A 22011-nucleotide genomic window follows, 5' to 3' on the forward strand; every position below is an offset into this window, starting at 1 on the left:
TTCCAGTAATTTCATCAACCTTTACATGTAAAATACGTCTATGTGACAATATGACACGTACCTCCTGCAACAGAGAGCCTGTAACTGGTTTAAATAAACATTTTAGAACTCTGTGAAAGGTGTACTCTAAATTTAAAACTCCTATTGTAAATAAATAGGGAGAAAAGGGTAAATGTAATACAGTGTAATGATCTCTTTTGGTTCTTTTTACTAAAGTCTTGAAATGTAATCTGGGCTCTGCTCACCCTCCATTTAAAATCATAAAAATGTAATTATACTCTCTGTTTTCACAAAAATCCAACCCCCGCTAGTATGGCAAAGGAGAAAAAAACCCTATCTAAAACCACAATTAGTGACTATAGCAGCTCCTGCCCTTACTAGAATGTAAACCACACACATACAAGGAGGGATTTTTGTCCGTTTTGGTTGCTGATCTATCCCCAGTACCTAGAAGGAGGTATGCAGTATCTGTTGAATGAATAAAGAAAATGGTATAATTTCCCACCATACTAGGTATCTGTCTACTTAACAAATTATCCTGGGTATTCTGAACTTTGACTACAAAGAGGTGGCTAAATCACTCTGCAGCAGAAAAGCACAGAGATCCTGAGCTGTGAGGAAGAAGAGGGAAGAAAATCCACCATGATGGCGGGAACCAGGGCCTTAAACAGAATACCGGCCACTCAGAACACAGACGTCCCGCAAAACCCCCCGAAGGAATCAAGATGAAATAAACAGTTTATGGCCAATACTCATCTTGAGAAGAGCTAGCAAAGCTGGGAAATTTACCAACAGCCTATTTTTAAAGGCATCACAGAGCTACAGAAGCAACATGGATGGGAACTAAAATTCCAGACAGTGAGAATCTTTCCAAGAGGGGCTAAGGATACGCAGCTGCTGCCTTTTCCTGGGGGTATTTGCCGACTTGGGATACAGGCTAGTGGTAGGAACTCCAGCTTGGACCAGGCGGAAGGAGAGAGAAACCAACAGAGCTTTGGTTGGGTCACATGGGGCTAAAATAACAAGATCAGGGACTTGAGGGATCTCAAACACACAGCTGGTTTCCCCCTCAAAATGTATTTCCAAAGCTGCTCTGGGAAAGAGATTTAAGAGCCAAATCAAAAACTTTTACAAAGCAGAGCAGAATTTCCCATAGTCTCTTGGTGCTCAGGACACCGACACTGGCCAGGGTGAGCCCTAGAGCACAGCTTGCCAGCAGGCCCTGGGGATCCGGCGTGGCCCCCAGCAGAGAAATCAGTGGGGCTTTCAGCTGGTGTTGTGTGGGAAGGGTGGGCTGTGGGGAGAGCGAGATAGCCTGGTACTTAAGGATAGGGGTTTCTAGACTGTGAGAACTCCTGGAGTGCCCAGAGCAGCGACCAAAAATAGACTCGTATCACATCATCATGAAATTGCAGATGCCATAGATAAGAAGAGACCTCAGATGCTGGCCGGGGGGGTGTGTGCAGGGAGAGACCGGGAAGCAGAATGGCAATGGACCTGTCAACAACTTCAAATTTCAGAGGGAAACGGATTTTCAATTAGAAATTTATACATAGCGGGGCACCTGGGTGGCTCAGTCATTTAAACATCTGACTTTGGGTCAGGTCATGATCTTACGGTTCGTGGGTTCGAGCCCCGCATCGGGCTCTGTGCTGCCGGCTCAGAGCCTGGAGCCTGCTTCCGATTCTGTGTCTCCCTCTCTCTCTGCCCCTCCCTTGCTCGTGCTCGCTCTCTCTCACACACACAAAATAAATTAAAAAAATTTCTTTAAAGAAATTTATAGTCAAACTACCAATCAGTATCAAGTTTCTTTTTCTACACTGGGAAAACCCAATGAGTCCCCAGAGGTACTCAGGTAGGGATGTAAAAGTCGGAGGCAAATATATGCTGTGCATTAAGGCTACAGTGATCATCTATCTAGTTATACTACAGATTACTTTTAGACAGTAAATTACAGCTCCTGGGAAAACCATCAGTAACAGGAAACATGTCTGCTTATGAATAAAGTCTACATGTATTTTGAATACCATAGACCGATACATGTTCACACACTCTCCCTTAATGAGGCATATCTTACCATGGAATGATACATTTGCTGCCATGGTATTTTTCAGCTAACTGTTGAAGCTTCAGGATACGCTCCGCCTGAATCTGAAAAAGCGTCTTGTGAGACGGCAAACCAACATCATACATTCCCTTGGGATATGCAACACCAAGTCTCGTCCCCTGCCCGCCAGCTAGAAGGAGAACTGCCACTTTGTTCTGAGAAATCTGGAAAAGTCCTGGAAAAGAAAACACTTGTATCACAAAACCTCCATAATTCAGCATTTAGGATTACTCATATAAAAAGCAGCAAAGAATCACCCTATTTGCCTAAGGCAAAAAGAACAAGAAATAATCATCAATAACTATAGCTATCTTGTTAATGAAAACATTTTTACTATTAAAAAATTGTATAACTCGGGGGGCACCTGGGTGGCTCAGGTCATGATCTCACAGTTCATGAGTTCGAGCTCCGCGTCGGGCTCCGTGCTGACAGCTCAGAGCCTGGAGCCTGCTTCGGATTCCGTGTCTCCCTCTTCTCTGCCCCTCCCCCACTCACACTCTGTCTCTCTCAAAAATAAATATACATCCAAAAAAAAATTTTTTTAATTATAGAACTCAACCAGACACCAAATAATGAATAATATGGTTTAATGAGTTAAAAACTTTTTTTCCAGTAACATCACAAGGCAAAGCCCAACGGAAGGTCTTACAAGTACCTGACCGCTTATCAGATGTGGCAAGTCAAGAAAAAGGATGAAAGAAGATACCCAGGTTTCAGGATAAATGATGATGGTACTAAATTACCTCCAGCCCTATAAATCGATCAGTAATAAACAACTAACTCATCAATGAGCACGCAAACTTACCAGACACACCAACCTCCAGTAAGTGTACAGAAAAGAAACCCGCAGGAAAGCAAGGCAGTATGGTGGTCAAGAAGGCAGGACACCTGGGTTTGCAACCTAACTCAACTGAAAAAGCTTAGAGGATCTGGCTGCAAAAAAGGCAGCAGGAGGCTCTGGGGGGTGATGGAAATGTTCTATATCTTGACTGCGGTGGAGGTTACATGAGTGTATAAATATGGCAAAAGCTCCTACAACTAGTGCATTTGATCGTATGTAATTATTCATTAACAGAATGGATTAAGATGCACCCGTGTTGGAGGATTTTTAAGGGCCATCTACACCAGCTCACAAGAATGTGAAACTCAGAGTCTTTCTGTTGATGATTTAGCTCTGTTGCCTGCAAGCCTGCCGGTCTTCATCAGCTGAATACTCAGCAGTAGGTAAGAACCAAACATAACGCCTGGATAAGAATATTATTCTCTGAATTAAAGTAATTCAAGATGGATTTAAGATCCAAATGCAAACACGTAAAACTGTAAATGTTACTAACCACAGAGGCTCTCGGTTTGAATTTAAGACAAAAAAACCAAAAACAAAATCTTGCCCTCTGTGGTTTCTGAGAGCCATCTCACTATGCGAAGCCCGGACCAGGTCAGCATCACAAGGCAAAGGAGCTTGTGGGGAGAGGCAACACAGAAGCTGGGTCTCTGGGAAGCGAGGAAAGCCAGAAAATGCCAGATGAGATAAAGCAATGGTTGATGGGTTTTGCTCTTGGTTTCTGAATCTCACACTTGCCTTAAAATCCTCAGACCTGTGCACGAAGCTCGTCACTACCCAGAACTGCACACCGGCCCAGAGAGAGCAGTGGCAGCCAGCATCCATTATTATTATTTTTATATCCCTAGTGATGCAGGTTTGTCTGATTCACCAACTTTGTCTTTACGTTTTTGATGTATTAATGAGGCCTTCCGAAAGCTAATATGCTAGTATATCAAGAACGTAAAGAAATATTCTAAACAAATCCATTGTAAAATCCAAACTTTCCCCAGTCCCAATTCTACAACCTATCTTCAGTAGGAAATACGTATAACCCAAGGATAGGATACAGCAACTATCCAGCTATCAAAAAACTTAAAAGGACATTGGATATCCCCGTAATTTTCACTTCTGATGTGAAGCTAACCTCAGCTACCCGAGACCTAATTTTCTCTCTTGCTTCCTTGCCCAGAGACAGAACTGTCTTTTTTTTTTTTAATGTTTACTTTTGAGAGAGACGGAGACAGAGCACAAACAGGGGAGGGGCAGAGAGAGAGGGAGACACAGAATCTGAAGCAGGCTCCAAGCTGTCAGCACAGAGCCAGATGCGGGACTCCAACTCACGAACCTGGAGATCATGACCTGAACCAAAGTCAGAGGGGCCGACTAAGCCACCCAGGTGCCCCCAGAACTGTCTTTTTATACTCTCCATGGCATTTCATCGTACCCTATCAGAGTCTGATAATAAGATCTGGAGTAACATGAGACCCTAACTAGTAACCGTAATCGAAGAGGTAGGTCTAATTTCCCCCATGTCAGAGATAACAGGCTCAGAAAAATTAAAGGTCTTGCCCAAGGCCACAACACTAGGAAAGCTGAATAAGGCTTGGAACCTCAACCCAGGCCTATTCGCCACGCACTACACTGCCCCCAGCCTCTCTCTTCACACCCAAACACTGAACAGATAGATACATTACAGCGCCATAATTTTTAGGGTGTAAACTTCCCTTCCTATCTCTTTCTCGCCCTTTCTTCTCTTTTCCACTGAATTCATGAGAAGTGTTACTTTTTTTTTTTAATCTCTCTTACCTACCACCCCACAAGGAAAAGCCGCAGGGTCGAGCCCACGTTCTCCAAAATTTGCCAAACACTGACATCTCTAACAGCATCCCACATCTGTGTCCCCCTGAAGCAAGCACCACAGCCCCCAATGTAACAAAGACTGAGATGAAGTGAAGCATTCCGAAGGGAGCAGGGACAACACAAGGGAGGTTTGAAAACAGTTTTACATTTGGTTATTCCCTGAGCTATCAAAGAAACCACAGTTTCTAGGGAAGAAATTTAATTCTGCTGTCACTGACCCAAAAAGCATTATTTTAATGAAATACAGGGCCATAATCCCTTACACCTAATTCCGTGGGTCAGATTTGCTGACTCTTGACTTCAGCTCAGATCATGATCCCACGTTTCAAGGGTTTGAGCCCCACCTCTGGCTCTGCACTGGAGCCTGCTTGGGATTCTCTTTCTCTCCCTCTCTCTCTGACACATGTGTGCATGCTCTCTCTCTCAAAAAAAAAAAACTTTATTAAAAAAAAAAAAAAAGATCTGCTTCAGAAGGCAGAACTCTTCAAACTGTAGAAAATGAAATATAGTACATACACAACATTCTATGTTACCTCCAGCAAATCTGAGACTGGACCCTGTAATCCCATTAAGTGGGATAAAGTTCATCAATAGTTTTGTGTCTGTTCGGGGCACCTGGGTGGCTCAGTCAGTTAAGCGTCCGACTTTGGCTCAGGTCATGATCTCACGGTTCGTGGGTTCAAGCTCTGCATAGGGCTCTGTGCTGACAGCTCAGAGCCCAGGGCCTGCTTCAGATTCTGTGTCTCCATTTCTCTCTGCCCCACCCCTGCTCACACTCTGTCTCTGTCTGTCTCTCAAAAATAAATGTTGAAAAAAAAAGTTTCATGTCTGTTCAAGTTTGGTTTTGCTGCAAACCAGGCTTTGCACCATTTCAGAGCTGCAGATAAATAACTTTGGTCTGTCGGAACCCTCACATACCTCCAAAGGTGTCAGAATCAGAAATATTTCTAAACATCTTCAAAAAAAGTCCCAGATAAATATTGTGGACACAGAGGCCTTTGTTCTCTTTGTCGTATTTATTTTCTTCACGGAGCACATGTGTTTTAAGTTGTTTCATTGTTAATGTGGCTCTAGTCCTCCTTTCTGATGTCTTTTTTTTATCTTCAGTCCCAAGGTCAATTATCTCCCTCAGCCACCTTGCCCATGAATGGTAAGAGACTGCTCCCGGAGCCAGCCCCAAGTCCCAGCCCCAAGTCCCAGCCCCATGTCCCAGCTCAGGTCACCTGATGACCACCCAACACCAACCAGTGCTTTCCACAGGCTCTAACCAGTTATCACAGTATCACGGTCTACACTTTTCTCTTCCCTGGATGAGTTCCCTAAAGCACTGCTTCATTCCAGTTCTCCAAAGTTTTCAGTTTTACAGCTCTCTACCCAGCAGCTCACAATGGCCTCCTTCTTTATTCAAATACATGCTTCCTAAGCCCCAGCCTGCCATGCTTTCTTCAATCTTTTTCCCGTCTGTGGACCTGATTACCCATCCCATCACTGTGACCGAAGAGCAGCACTGAGATTATGCCCGCGGGGTGTACGACTGTGGGCGGATCCACGTTCAAGTCTCATCTCCGTGGGACCACAGCTATTCCAATGAGTTACAACACAATCCACACGTATTTACAATAAACAGGTTTCTGCCTTAACCTCTTCCTGCTTATGCATCTCACTGATGAGCAGAGAAAAACGTGAGGACAGAAAGAAGCCCGTAGACCAGCTGCATTTCAAGAACCAAACGCAGCTACAGATGCTGAGAGCAGTATCGGATCGTGCGTTCGCTGGCTGAAGCCCTCCTCCACCTCAGCTGCGTCACTGCAATAAAAGTGCAATGTTTAAAAAGTGTGTATGGGGCGCCTGGGTGGCTCAGTCGGTTAAGCATCCAACTTCAGCTCAGGGCATGATCTCGTGGTTCGTGAGTTCGAGCCCCGCGTCAGGCTCCGTGCTGACAGCTCAGAGCCTGGAGCCTGCTTCTGATTCTGTGTCTCCTCATCTCTCTGCCCCTCCCCTGCTCATGCTCTGTCTCTCTCTGACTCTCAATAATAAATAAACGTTAAAAAAAAACTTTTTAAGTGTGCAACACATAAATTAGTATCTGTCTTACAATGACAGATAAAATACTGCTTGAAATTAAGCGGGCCAATAAAATTAGGTAAGCTGTTAAGTTACGTGGCAAGAATACTTGATTTCCAACTGTTTTTGTCACAGCATAAATTTTACGTGGGCACCGCTGCACCTATCGGAAAAATGTTAATTATTAATGTACTTAACCCATGTGACGATTAGGAAATTATGAGCTTCTATCCCCAAACTTCTTCTGCAGAAATATAGAAAAAAAAGGAGAAAGTGCAGCCCTATATCATCTTTCCATTCTTCTACTGCAGGGCATTTAATGACTTTCCCACAGAGGGGACCTATTATAGACAAAATCAGAGGTTTAAAAAAAAGAAAATCAAGCCTGAACGAGCAGTTTCCAGGGCTGGAGGACATCTCTCTCCTTGGAGAGTCAGGTGTCATAGGCCCAACGGCCTGAGAACTTTTCCTGATAACATTTATAAGAAACAAAGAGAAGGGTGAACATCGGCCTGAAATAGGTCAAACGCTTCCTGGATAACTTCCGGCTTGGACTAGTTCCTCTCACACACTCTGACTTGGGCACGCGCCCGAAACAAGGAGGACGGCACAGGTGCAGGCGAGGCACAGCACCTGCCAGAACTTTCCATCTAAACTGTCAGCACTCCCAGGACGATGAGTCAGGTAAACAGGCTATTCGACAAGTAGAAATAAAGGAAGACTATCCAAGAAAGTTACTTGAAAAGATATTTTAAGTCTAACTTTTCAGAATAGTAAAACTATTACTTGGGCGATTAACCATTTCCCAAAAACGTCAAGTACAAAAAGCAGACTAATAAGGGAAACCGCTATTTGAACCAGTTTTAGGTACTGGAGGATTATTGTGAATCTCATTAGGAATAATAATAGCATCGTGAATAGTAGAATATCCATACACACAGAGATGAATACTGAACTCAATTAGGGTAAAAATAACATGATGTTTGAGATTTCTCTTTTTTTTTTTTTTTAAATTTTTTTTTCAACGTTTATTTATTTTTGGGACAGAGAGAGACAGAGCATGAACGGGGGAGGGGCAGAGAGAGAGGGAGACACAGAATCAGAAACAGGCTCCAGGCTCCGAGCCATCCGCCCAGAGCCCGACGCGGGGCTCGAACTCCCGGACCGCGAGATCGTGACCTGGCTGAAGTCGGACGCTTAACCGACTGCGCCACCCAGGCGCCCCTGAGATTTCTCTTAAAGTATTACAGCAAAGAAAAAGAAAAGGAGAGACAGATGGAGGAAGAGTAGCAAAATTTTGGTATTAAACAAGGTGATACATATGTGAGAGTTCATCATACTGTTTTCATCTCTAAATATTTGTTTCAAAATATGCTTGAAACTTTTCCTGACAAATTCATAAACAAGCCTCAAAATTACACACAAACCATAATCCCAATGTGTGTGTGTATATAAGAAAATACAATCAAATAATACTAGTGAGTATTTATCTCTGACTTGTGGGATGGCAGAGATTTATATTTTTTCCTTTATAATTTTTAGTTATTTTTTCCAATTTCTCTAAAATAAGCATGTTGCTTTTAGTCTTTTTAATGTTTATTTATTTGTTTTGAGAGAAAAAGAGTGCAAAAGCTGGGGAGGAACAGAGAGAGAATCCCAAGCAGGCTCCATGCTGCCAGGGCAGAGCCCTACGTGGGGCATGATCTCATGAACCGTGAGATTACAACCTGAGATGAAATCACGAGTCAGCCGCTTAACTGACTGAACGACCCAGGTGCCCCGGTACGTGTTACTTTTAAAATAAAACAAATCTACTGATAATATCACTGCACAAGATTCCAGAAAACATGGGAGGTAATGTTATGAATATATTTTTCTGAACACAGTGCTACAGTAGAGAAGCACCATTCAGATTAATTTTATAAATGTCTCACAGGCAAAAGAGACTACTACTAGATATTAATAGGCTATTATAAAAGTGGAAGACTGTTTTGTGCTCGGTATAAGCACACATTTCTTTGATAAAGATGATTCTTTTAATCAAGCAAACATATTTTCTCAATGTATCTTTACTAAAATGACATTCTCATAGAAGTTTCTAATTACTTCTCTCTCTAGATCTCAGCTTTGTAAAATAGAAATTTTTCCGTTACTCCTCTACATTCCATTTTCTACAACTGGCCAGAACGCCTTAAGAATTAAATTAAAGGGGGCACCTGGATGGTTCAGTCAGTTGAGTGTCTGACTTCAGCTCAGGTCATGACCTCATGGCTCGTGAATGCTGGGCTCACTGCTGTCAGCTCACAGCCTGCTTCAGATCCTTCGTCCCCCACCCCCCGTTCCTCCCCTGCTCACATGCTCTCTCTCAAAAATGAATAAACATTAAAAAAAAAAAAAAAAAAAGAATTAAAGGGGTGCCTGGCTGGCTCAGTCAGTAGAGCATGTGACTCTTTTTTTTTTTTTTTAATGTTTATTTTTGAGAGAGAGAGAGAGAGGGAATGAGCGGGGGAGGGGCAGAGAGAGAGGGAGACCCAGAATCCAAAGCAGGCTCCAGGCTCTGAGCTGTCAGCACAGAGCCCGACGCGGGGCTCGAACCCACAATCTGTAAGATCGTGACCCGAGCCGAAGTCGGACGCTTAACGGACTGAGCCACCCAGGCACTCCTGGAGCATGCCACTCTTGGTCTCAGGATTGTAAGTTCGAACCGCACACTGGGTGTAGAGATAATTTAAAAATAAAATCCTAAAAAAAAAAAAAAAAAGAATTAAATTAGAATCCGATCTCTCTTCAACAAAAAGCACAGTGGTCACTTATGTATCGATCCTTCAGAAATAATTTTCCACCCTAGGTGTGAAAATGTCCATTTTCGTGTCAGTAACCACCAGACATTCTGAAAACACTGTACAATGCTTTAATCTCCCCCATCCTAAGGAGGGGAAGCAGGGGGCATTGTCTTTGACACAACTGCCAGGATCTTCCTCCTATCTGAAATATAATGATTAGAATCTCCCCAATGGCAACCAGTCTCTTCCCCTTGATAACTTACTGCAAAAACTTTACTTTGTGATCAATTTGCACACACGTGGAAGTTTCCGGCTAGTGAAGGAAGAGCGACAAAGTCTCCTTCTTCACCCCTACTGTTTAAACCACAAATAAGTATCGTTCCCTTGACAGTCAGCCAAAAGGCAGTTTGTTTTGTACTTGCTTGTAGTGTAGTTGGTTGCAATAGTTCCAGATTTCAGTTTAAATGGAAAGTCATACGTGTAGACTACTAGTCCCACGGATTCCGGCAAAAAGATCATAAAGAAGACTCCAGTTATAGGAGGCTTTGATCGCTGCCCATGGTCCCCATTACATAAAGTCAAAGCTCTGGCTTTTCCATAAAAGTTACTTGGAAGACTTCATCCGCGTAAAATCACAAGGAGAAATCTAGGCAGCTGGGATACCTGAGGGTATAAAGAGCCCCGCGTGACTTCTGCTCCGTTGTAGTAGCCTTTTTGAAACCCGGGGATGGAAGCAGAGGATTAATGAGCCCAGGGTTGGTAAGGGCCAGAGGATCACTACAGCTCCCCATTCAGACGGATCCACCGGGAAGTCACTCTCTCACAGCTTAGTGGCAGAGCCCTATTCTAAGAAGAGAGGTTAGCCAACAGCAAGCACTTCAGATCTAAAAGGGCACCTCCTAGAGATCACCCAATTATTTTCAGTATTTTTTAAATAAAGTTCGTGTAAAGATCAAATACGTAAAACATGTCAAAGGAGAACTGCTCTTAGTGGGGAGATGAAGGCATTAGAGACCAAGCTGCTTGGTATCCATTCCCCGCCACATCAGAAGTCTCCCCAGCAGTGGAACCCCTTCCAAACACAGTTTGGAAATCAGTGAATGTGTATGCCCAGAGAAAGATATGGAGAGGTATACAGAGGTTGATGATGGCAATCATCTTTCTTTTTTGTGGGGGCAGGGAATGCCAAAGAACGCAAAACAAAATAGGGGTGCCTGGGTGGCTCAGTCAGTTAAGCGTCCAACGGCAGCTCGGGTCAGGAACTCGCGGTTCGTGAGTTCGAGCCCCGAGTCAGGCTCTGTGCTGACAGCTCGGAGCCTGGAGCCTGGAGCCTGCTTCAGATTCTGTGTCTCCCTCTCTCTCTGCCTCTCCCCTGCTCGCTCTCTCTCTCTCTCTCTCTCGATCTCTCTCGATCTCTCTCAAAAAAAATAAACATTAAAAAAATTTTTTTTAATAGCAACAGTATGGTACAAGTACAGACTACAAGACTGTATCTACAATATTATTCCACATCTATAAAAGTAAATATACATACAATCAAGTACTAGGTAGCAATGTGAGCAAATAAAAATAGATTTGATAAGATTTAGGGCAATTTCTCGGCAGTGTTTCTGTTATTTTCGTTTTTTTTTTTTTGCAATAAAGTAACATTTTTTAAAAAGGAAAAAAAAGTATCAGCCCCATCTGTTCATTCCAGAGTTGAGGAAATGAGGTTTGACAAGGAGCATGTACAAACAACTCGAGGGCCGAGCTGTACCGTGTCGTCAACTCTTACTCACAGAGGGGCAGCAGCCTACAAAAACCACAGCTCTTAACTCCACCAAAAATGGCACACTTCGGCTTTTCTGCCATTCTGAAAGGCAGAAGTAGAACTAGCTACGGGGACAGACGTTATGATACACTTTAGGAGAAGAAACACTGAGACGATGCGACATTTATCAACCAACGTGGGACTGCAAAACCCCGCTCTAAATGCGGTGCGGCGTACACGGGCAAGGAGGACACGGGCTGTTCTTTAGGAGTCTACTATGCAACGTCGAAGACAGACATAAACAGCTCGTAATCTAAGAAAGAACGGAAGCGAAGCGAAACACGAACAAGGAACTCCAACATGGCTCGCTGAAGAAGTCATGATCAAGGAACCTTAAAGAATGAGGACACGTTGTCCACACGGCAGAGCCACCACACTGCACAGCACAGCTCGGGGAGATGGCCTTTCAAGGTGATCCAGCCACACAGAGAAGGGGCAGAGGCCGGTCCAAGGTGCTTCTTTTTAGAAGCGCAAGCAAAGAGCAGGAAAGACCTAACGTTCAGGGAGAGATGAATTATTTGGTCCAGCTAAGATGTGTGGGACAGGAGGCATGGATGGAAGTACAGGAGACCAGGCTGGAAACACGGGCTAGGGAAGGTTTTTAGAGTAAGCCAGCATAAACTGAAACATTTAACTTGTGCTTCAGGATGGGAAATGCCGAAGTATGGAAATGAGCAAAGAGACTAGAGGCCCATCAACACCTGAATGAGAAGACGGGGGAACAGCAATGAGAGGGGGGTGGGGATGACGCTGCAGAAGTCTGGGCAACATCATCTGTCACTTTCTGATCAGTCACCTGGTTGAAGGGAAGAGGAGAGTCCCATTAATAATTACATGATCCGGCTACTTTAATACCGCTGGTGTAGCTCATTACAAACTTACTTAATGCATTTATTTATGTTTATTTATGTTTGAGAGAGAAAGACAGCAGGAGAGGGCAGAGAGAGAGGGACAGAGAGAAAATCCCAAGCAGGCTCCACGCTGCCAGCACAGAGCTCCACGAGGGGTTCGAACTCACAAACCGTGAGATCACAACCTGAGCTGAAATCAAGAGTCGGACGCTTAACCAACTGAGCCCCCCAGGCGCCCCTCATTACAAACTCTAAAATGAACATTCCATGCCCATACCTTCACTCTCCCAGGCTTGCAGCCGATCTTGGTCCCTGGTGGCACTGCCCAACACCTCTCGAGGGACAGGCTCCATGCGGGCATCCATTTTCTCTTGCTGAGACGACTGGTTAAACCCTTCAATGGCCTTCTGGAAAAAGAAGTTCAGCTCCTCAAAGTTCATGGCCTGGAGCTCCGCATAAAGTTCTACCTGTCGGGCTTCATCCAGCTCATTCCAGAACTGTAGCAGGTGTTCCTGTCCAGCTTTGGACAACCTGACTTTGAGATCATTAACATTCATAATGCTCTGGTGGTGGTGAAGACAGAGGTATAATCTCTGGGCCTGTAAACCTACAAGAAAAGAGGAATCAACAGCAGGTCAAAGTCCAACCTCAAAACCAGAGCTCTTCCTACCACAAATAAGTACATTAAAGAACACTTGATATTAAAGAAGTTAACTTCTGCCTTTCCCTCACAAGATTTGTGACAGATCCAGCTTGTAAAGAGGTAAACAAACATTTCTCCAAAGAAGACGTCCAGATGGCCAAGAGACACGAGAAAAGATGCTCGGCAGCACTCTGCATCAGGGAAACGCAAATCAAAAGTACAGTGAGATATCACCTCCCACCAGTCACAATGGCTAAAACAGAAAACACAAGAAACACAAGTGTTGGCGAGGGTGAGGGGAACCCTTCCTTGTGCACTGTCGGTGGGAATGCAAACTGGTGCAGCCACTGTGGAAACAGTATGGAGGTTCCTCAAAAAGATAAAATACAACTACCCTATGGCCCAATAATCACACTTCTGGGTTTTTACCCAAAAAATACAAAGCCACTAATTCAAAGGGATACACGCACCCTTATGTTTACTGTAGCATTACCTACAACACCCAAATTATGGAAGCAGCTCAAGCGTCCATCCACAGATGAATGGATAAAGGTGTGGTGGGGCGTGTGTGTATACATAAGTATATATAGTGAAACGTTATTCAGCCATTTGCAACAACATGGATGGAGCTAGAGAGTGTAACACTAAGCCAAATCAGCCAGGCAGAGAAAAACAAATATCATATGCTCTCACTCATATGTGCAATTTAAGAAACAAAACAAACAAGCAAAGGGGAAAAAAAGAGAGAGACACACACAAACCAAGAAACAGGCTCTTTCTTAACTGAAGAGAACAAACTGATGGTTACCAGAGGGGAGAGGGGTGAGGGGATGGATGAAATAGGTGATGGGGATTAAGGAGGGCACTCACTGTGGGACGCCGGGGTGGCTCAGTCGGTTAAGCATGTGACTTCGGCTCGGGTCATGATCTCGTGGCTCATGAGTTTGAGTCCCTCCGTGGGTCTCTACTGTCAGCTCAGAGCCCACTTCAGATCCTCTGTCCCCCTCTCTCTCTGCCCCTCCCCTGTTCGTTCTACCTCTTTCAAAATAAATAAATAAACTGAAGGGGGAAAAAGGAGTGCACTTGTCATGATGAGCACACGATGAGCACACAATTACTGAATCGTATCGTACGCCTGAAACTAATAGAACACTGAATGTTAACTATACTGGAATTAAAATTTGTTTAAATAAAAATAAATGAAAAACTTGGAAGACAATAATCATTAGTATTACATACCAAGTACTGCACTAAGAATTTTACCTATGCGGTCTCATTTGATTTTTGCCAGCTATACAACACAGGTACTGTTATCTTGATTACTTTACCAGGGAGGAGACTGAGGCACAGAGAGGCAACACAACAGGGCCAACAGGCAGAGCAGGGATATGAGCCCAGGCGGTCTAATTCCAGGGTACACACTCTGACTAGCCCACTCAGTTGCCCCTGACCATGAGCTCCCACTGAAAGAACACCTGACTTCTTAATACACCAACTGTTCTCCTTTTTGCACTAATGATGGAAATGATTCTGTTGTATTCAGAATATAACAAAATTCAAGATGGGACTACCTATAATCATGAAAAATACGTTTTATTTCAGTAACAACTTCTAGAGAATTTCTCTACTAAGAATTGAACCCTAAAGGGACAAGCAATGCACACATATCAACAGATAAGACCATGTAATATATATAGCAAAATGTTAAAGTGCGTAGTACTAAACAAAACCAGAGGAAGAGGAAATATTTAGTCTACTTGCCTACTACAGATAAATGCGAGAGAAGGCAGGCATTGTCTAGAAAGAGTTCACAAAGGACGCATGATCAGCTGTATCTCAAGGGCTCGAGCAGATTACAGATAAGATGAGAAAGCGAGCAGGACAGGCATGTGTGACAGAGCAGTAAAGAAGCTGGAGCTTTCTGCAGAATGATGGGAAGTGATGGAGGGCAGGGCTAAACCACGAAAGCCTCAACCCAAGCAAAGGGATTTAGACCTAACAGTAACAAGATGCCGACAACGGATTACTCAAAGGGCAGTGTCACCATACTTCAGAGAAAGAGCAATAGCATAAAATAGATGGTAAGGAGGGACAACGAGAAGCAGGAAAACAAGTTCAAAGACAATCACAGGGATAGAAGGCCAAAGATCTGAACCAGACTAGTTGCAAAGGAAATAAGTGGAAAGGGGAAAACTTTGAGGGTCGCTGTAAAGAATCATCACCGAAGACATCACCTGTAAAGACAGGTACCGAAGAAACAGCCCACTATCTTCTACCTTTAGAACAGTGGTAGGTAATGTACATGGTAGTTCAGAGCAATATTCTGGAGTTCCGCTCAGTTACTTAATGTCCCTGGGCCTCACCTGGGTTAATGATGGAATCTATCTCATCAGGACTCTTAAACCAACACCATTTACAAACTCAGGGGAAGACAACCTCCAGTAGGGTTCCCTGAGGTGGCGATCACACCGCCTACCGCTCGCAGAGCGCTTATGACGGGACAATACTAATTGCTTTACAGATGCTTATGCAGTTAACCCTCAAAACAATGCTAAGGTACAGCTACTGGGATTACTTTACAGAGGAAGTACTGTGCCACAGAGATAACTTGCCTGAGGTCCCAAACTAGTGAAGTGATTGAGCCCGGATTCAAACCCTGACAACCTGATTCTTAAATTCACACTCTTAACCGTTATGCTATATGGCCTCTCAGGAGAAAGACTGTGAACGTGAGCGTGTGTGTGTGTGTGTGTGTGTGTGCGCGCGCGTGTGTGTGTAAAAGAGGGCATAGTGAGAGAGAGTACATTATTTGTATTTTATTCAGAAATACAGACACAACTGATGTTCTGACATCTCACTTTGCAGAAAAGAGTTCACAAACCAACAGCGTGGAGAAAGAAAATGCACAGGACAGGGAGATGAGGAACTTCACAGGATGAGTAAAGACGTCAATTTAAAAAGCAGTATTACATAAAAAGTCATTGGTGTTGGCAATCGGTATTGAGCATGTTAACCCAAACCAGAAAATTCTCAGCAGCCAGTGCCCACTCCAGAATAAATTCGGGAAAGGTATTGTCATCCCAAAGAAGACGGGCACATAGCCTCTATAATTTTTTCTTTAAATAAGGTGCCCTCTCAAAGTGAACCGAAAGACTGGCTTCCTGATTCTTCTTATAAAATCAACTTCAAATTAGACTAGCACATAAGATTGAGTGACTTATATTCCCCACTTTTATTTGGGGTTTGTTATTTAGATTTACTTCAGGGATGTAATGTTTCAAGGGTGAAATGAATGGTACTACTTACGAAACGCACTCTACGAGTTACCAACAATTCCTAACGAAATTAAGGCTTCCATATGAAACAAAAATGAAACCTTATTATCAGGGTAGGACACAATTCTACCTGCTGTCACCTAAGACCCTCATCCTTACCTCCAAGTACTTCCTTTAGACTCTCCTATGTACCGAAATCTCACTCAGCCTTAAAGGCCTGCCTCACATACTCTAGCTTCATTCAAGCGACTCTTTATTGATTAAGGAATCAAACAGAACTGACTTTTATTCCTGGCTCTACTGCTTGGGCCAAGTCATAGATAGCTTCGACTCTGTTACCTGCATCTGCAAAATGGGAATAATAGAGTTTTCTTCACCAGGTTCGGAGGCATAAGTGAAATTACAACCAATGAGAAAACGAGGCTCAAAGAGATTAAGTAATTTGCCCAAGGCTACTTACCCAGTAGGCAAAAATCAGGAATTTTAACCCAGATAAACCTGACCCCGATGCCTATGATCTTTCCATCAGACAATAATAACTTCCATACCCAGAGGAAAGACAAAGAATTCAACCCAAGGTCTCATTTAAGAGGGTCAGTGTAACTGGTAGAAACTGGGCCCAGTCAGCACGGTGAGTTCAGACCCCCGCGCCACTATTTCCTAATTCTGTGACCTTGAGCAAGTTACTCAACTTCTCTGTGCCTCAATTTTTCTCGTCTCTAAAATGAGGATAAAAACAGTACTCACCTCTAAGGTTAAGAGGATTCCTGAATTCAAATGAAAAGCATTTAACACGTAAAAAAGCCCTCCGTGAATGTCATCAGCTACTGTTATAAAAGCGAGGGGCGCCTGGGTGGCGCAGTCGGTTAAGCGTCCGACTTCAGCCAGGTCACGATCTCGCGGTCCGTGAGTTCGAGCCCCGCGTCAGGCTCTGGGCTGACGGCTCGGAGCCTGGAGCCTGTTTCCGATTCTGTGTCTCCCTCTCTCTCTGCCCCTCCCCCGTTCATGCTCTGTCTCTCTCTATCCCAAAAATAAATAAACATTGAAAAAAAAAATTAAAAAAAAAAAAAAAAGCGAAACTGCGCTCCAGACCACCGACTACAGCCTCCAGAACTGGAGGAGAGCTGCTGAGTCGGGCACTGTGGGAGAAAAAGAAGTCTGCCAGAAGTGCACGCGGTAGAAGAAACTCCAGCCAGTGGGAAGAGCACGAAAAACGGCTCTGGTAAACAACCGTATTCAAGGAACAAGGCACAGTGCTGGGAAATGGGCGGATGAGGCTGAACTTGTCTCTGTGCTACGTCCACTGAGAGACAGATGACGAGCCTACCCTCCAACGAACAGGCTGCTGCTGAAAGTTTCCTTTTCACATGCAAAGATACATCAGTAGACAGTTTATGGAGGAACATTATTTCACGGTCACGTGCCATTGTTAATTCCCTGAATAGTTAACGAGCACTCACTGTCTGCCAGGCACTCATGTAGGTGACACAGACGCGGCAATGCACAAGGTGACAATGCGCACGCCGCGTTCCAGTATGAGGGACAGGCATAAAACGTCAGGCAGAAAGAAGTGGGCTAAGGGGTGAAAGCCCAACAAGGGGATGGTGGGTATTTTAAATGGGGTAGTTGGGGAGGACCTCTGGGACATCTGACAGTCCGTACGAATGAAGAGAGCAAGCAAGTCAGAATCCTGGAGAGGAACATTCTAGGGACAGGAAGCTGTAACTGCAGCAGTTGTAAAACAGCAACGTGTGACATGTACATGGAACAGCAAGGTCAACGCAGCAGGAGCAGAGTGAGCCCCAGTGACGGAGGCGGACGGACACTGAGCAGATCAAGTAGGCCCTTGGGGTCAAAGTAAAAACTTTGGGTTTGAGGAAGCCACTGGGGAACGTGGAGCAGGGGAGCATCACGGTCTGACTGAGGCCTCAGAAGGATCATTCCATTCCTAGGTGGGGGGGAAAGACTAATAGACGGCAAAAGTAGAAGCAAGCAGATGGTTGGTGTCTCAATCAGCCGGGCGTCTGATTCCGGCTTAGGTCATGATCCTGCTGTTTGTGAGTTCGAGCCCCACATCAGGCTCTTATGCTGACAGCTCAGAGCCTGGAGTCGGCTTCAGGGAGATTCTGTATCTCCCTTGCTCTCTGCCCCTCCTCCCACTCATCTCTGTCTTTCTCTCTCTAAAATAAATAAATATAAAAAAATTTTTTAAAGAAACTTCCACAATAGTCTAGATGAGATGACACTGGCTTAGAGCAGTGATGAAATGTGGATTCTAATCCTACAGGATTCGGTAATGGATGGAATGTGGAGACAGAGAGAAAGCTAGGAATCCAGCAAAGAGGACTCTCGAGTGGTGGTGCCATTTGCTGAAGTGGGGAACAGTAGGAGGGGGGCAGGTTTAGGACTAGGTGCCTAGAGTGGGGGAATCAATACTTCACTTTTGGTCACGTTAAGTTCAAGATGCCTATTAGACATCCAAATAGAAATGCCGAGGAGACAGCAGAATGTAGTAGTCTAAAGTTCAGAGGTACTACTGGAGCTAAAGATAAAACTTCCAAGCTCATCACCATACATGATATTAAGTTATCAAACGAAAGAGATCCCCGGCAAGTGTAGACGGATTAAAAAAAAAAAAAAAAAAAAGTTAGAAGACTGAGCCTTGGCCACGCATTAGGATATTAAACGGCATTTCTGTTGATTGATAAAAGGTTTCAAGAGACAGAACACCATCATTTTTTAATTAAAAAAATACATCATGTAGAGGCACTGGGTGGCTCAGTCAGTTAAGCTCAGGTCATCTCATGGTTCAAGAGTTCGAGCCCCACCTGGGGCCCTGCACTGACCATGCCAGAGCCTGCTTGGGATTCTCCCTCTGCCCATCCCCCACTCGCTCGTGCGCTCTCTCTCAAAATAAACAAATTTTAAAACTTAAAAAAATACATCAAGTAAACAAACAAAAAAAAACCCCAGACAGTTGAGAGAGTTTTACATCAAACCATTTTCCAAGGAATGGGGGCCTTGGTCGCATCTATACTACGGTATTTAAAGGAGCTCCAGATTTAGAGGAACATACTGTAGTGGGAAGATCAGGAAACCATGTAACTGAGGACCTGGGAGTCTTAGTTCTTGGTCCCTCCCCATCATTTGATCCTGTGTAAATCGTTCCACCTCCCTGGGTACACATTTCCTCATGAAGACGAAAAAACCAGCCTTCCTCACACACCCTCAAAGGAGAGGCAAGATTGGAGAGAACTCTGCCTATTAAAACACATATGCAAACATAATAACATAACATTTTAAGATACAAATCAATCTTTTCCTAAAAAAGTCACTAGACAGCCATCCACCTTCAGATGCCTGGGAAAAATGGATCCATGCAAATAAGACAACTATAGGTTACATTTTCCCCCCTATAGGTTAAACTGTGATCCCTGGCCTTAGACCACTGGTGGTCCGCAAAGGTTGACAAGATCACAAGTGCCAAGTTATATAACTGTGTAAATGCTCCCGACAGAACAATCATACTTGGGTTTTGAGTAAGAATAATTTATCCATGGGTTTTTTGGAAGCCAAAAAATAACCACAAAAATAGTAGCATTCTCCCCAATAATTCTGGTAAGAGAGAAGTGTGGATGTGTGTGTGATGGTAAGCAGTCGTAAATACAAGAGTTAGACCAGGATTTTTATTTTGACAAGCAAAGTCTGAAAAAGTTAAGGATCTGCTGTAGAAATTATGACAGACTTTGGTATATGCCCATAGCCTAATACATCTGCATCAAAAACAATGACAAATTTGGTAAAACTCTGCCATTATCAAATATACCTTTATTAGAATTGAAATGCCACTATGAAAGAAATTCCTCTCCTTTTCTGGTCTCCTTCCTGCCCCTATCTCCGCTGCTATATTTTGCCCCCCAAAATTGATAAGTAAACTTCTTAGAACTTTAGAAAAACAGCCTTGGACTTGAGCCATAACCACTGAATCCTATAAATGCTTGGCGGCACACCCTACGGCGTCTTTCTTAATCCCAGCTAAATGAGCCAACTCACCAACAGTCAGGGTACAGAAACTGCCTTCAGCTTCCTGTAAACCCCTGGTCCACACCTACAAATTTCACCTTAAAAGTCCTTAAACGAAAAGCACTGTAGAATGACATCCTATTACCATCATCGCTGCTACCTGATTTCACGTTTCACAAACGGGGCACAAATAAACAGAGAAGAGCATCAGGCCAAACTTAATACAATCTTCAGGAAGCCATATGTTCAGCACATGTGTGCTCTCAGCCCTCCAATCCCCACCCTCCTGCCTGGCCAAGCCCGGGGAAAGCCCGCAATCTCCACCCTCTCCCACTACCAGCATTCAAACCAGCCAACCAACCAACCAACCAACCAAAAGGGGCAAGCAGGCTTTGTCCCCCGCTCACGTCCCCCCGCAGGTGTCTCCACTCCTCCCGTCAACGCCCTCAGAATTCTCTCCCTCTCAAATGCCAGCCAGCCCCTTCCCAGCGGACAGTTCCAACGACCGCTTGTCCCCACCCCGCGGTCCCCGAGCTCGCCGAACCTGTCCGCAAGGCCCCGGCCGCAGAACCTCAAGGCTCCCGCCCCCCATCCAGGTGAGGCCCACTCCCCGCCGCTCGACAAACCCCCGACCGCAAGCACTGCCCCATCCGGGTCCCCCCGCAAAGCCGGGGGAGGGGCGCCCTCCCCAGCGGGGTCTCCGAGCTCGGGAAGCGCCTGCGGGGCGCACGGGGCGGACTCCTCCGCCAGGGCCAGGTTCGGGCGCCGAGCACCGACGTGGCCCCGGGAGCGTGCGCGTGGTGGGGCCGGGCCCCCGGCGTCCCCTCCAGGCTGGCGGGTGGCGGGGGAAGGAGACCCGACTGGGCGGGGAGCCGCTCACCTCCCTCAGCGTGATCGCGGCTCCGCCCGGCTCCGGCTCCGTGCGGCCACTCCTCGGCGTCCCGCGCCAGCTCCGAATATATACCCTCATCCGGGGGGCCGGGGCGGCGGGGCGGGCCGCGAGCTGGCCCCGGGGAGCGCGGCCCCGGCCACCCCGCCCCTCTCTCGCAGCGACGAGTGGCTGCGGGCGCCGGGAGGAGCCGCCACCGCCCGCCCGGACACGTCAGCGCCGCGAGCGCCGGCGTTGACGCTGGCGCCGGGGGGCGGGGCCTGGCCGGAGGCGGGGCCTTTGCGTCAGCATTCCCTGGCCCAATGGGGACAGCGCTGGGAACCCGGTCCTCAGGCAGCCTCGCCCCTCGGCGCGCCGCGGGCGGGGAGAGGTGTGCGCAGCGTCAGCAGTGGGACGTGACCGGAGCCCCGGGGCTGTCGCTCACGCCCTGCTCTGAGCGCCCTGGCGTCACCGGCTGGTCCCGCGAGGTAACAGCCCGCGGCTCCTGGTCCTCGCCTGGCCCTGGCTCGGCCGCACCCCGTAGGCAGAAGCGGATCGCGGAGTTGGGCGGAGAGCGGTGTCATCCAGCAGCTGGTGGATTTCCGACCGCCCGTGCGGCGGGTTGCGAAATGCGGACGTCGCTCCGCACGGACCCTGGAGGGCGGACCTGGGGCACCCTCCGACCTTGGGCTGGCCTTGTTTCGTCTCGGGTTCGCCGGATGCCCGGAAGGGCCCCGACTGGCCTTCTGCTTTATGGCATTTCAGGTCCCCAGCGCGGGAAGCCAGGCCTGCTTACTTTTACACAGTCACCGAAAAGAGAGGACTTAGGTAATGAAAAGCGCGCTAGTGAGAATGAGCCCAGGCGTCCGTTTTGTGTGATGGTGCACTTAACCTCCTCAGTATT

At 45.7% G+C, this 22011-nt stretch overlaps 1 protein-coding gene across 9 annotated transcripts in view; it reads right to left on the reverse strand.

Moving 5' to 3' along the window:
• The window catches only part of UAP1 (UDP-N-acetylglucosamine pyrophosphorylase 1), a 41493-nt gene extending 20125 nt beyond the window's left edge, over positions 1-21368 (reverse strand). For 5 of the 9 annotated variants that reach the window (XM_043567564.1, XM_043567571.1, XM_043567570.1 and 2 more), the window contains exons 1-3: positions 21120-21350; positions 12576-12905; positions 2078-2282 (exon numbers count right to left, since the gene is read on the reverse strand). In XM_043567564.1, the coding sequence (XP_043423499.1) occupies positions 2078-2282; positions 12576-12855 (485 nt within the window). In that variant the 5' untranslated portion in view covers positions 12856-12905; positions 21120-21350. Of the gene's footprint in view, positions 1-2077; positions 2283-12575; positions 12906-16963; positions 17065-21119 lie in introns of those variants that run through there. The other 4 variants (XM_043567568.1, XM_043567565.1, XM_043567562.1 and 1 more) reach the window with 3 other exon arrangements.
• Between the last annotated feature and the right edge of the window lie 643 nt (positions 21369-22011).

Source organism: Prionailurus bengalensis, chromosome E4 (genome assembly GCF_016509475.1).
Source record: "Prionailurus bengalensis isolate Pbe53 chromosome E4, Fcat_Pben_1.1_paternal_pri, whole genome shotgun sequence".
NCBI lineage: Eukaryota > Metazoa > Chordata > Mammalia > Carnivora > Felidae > Prionailurus > Prionailurus bengalensis.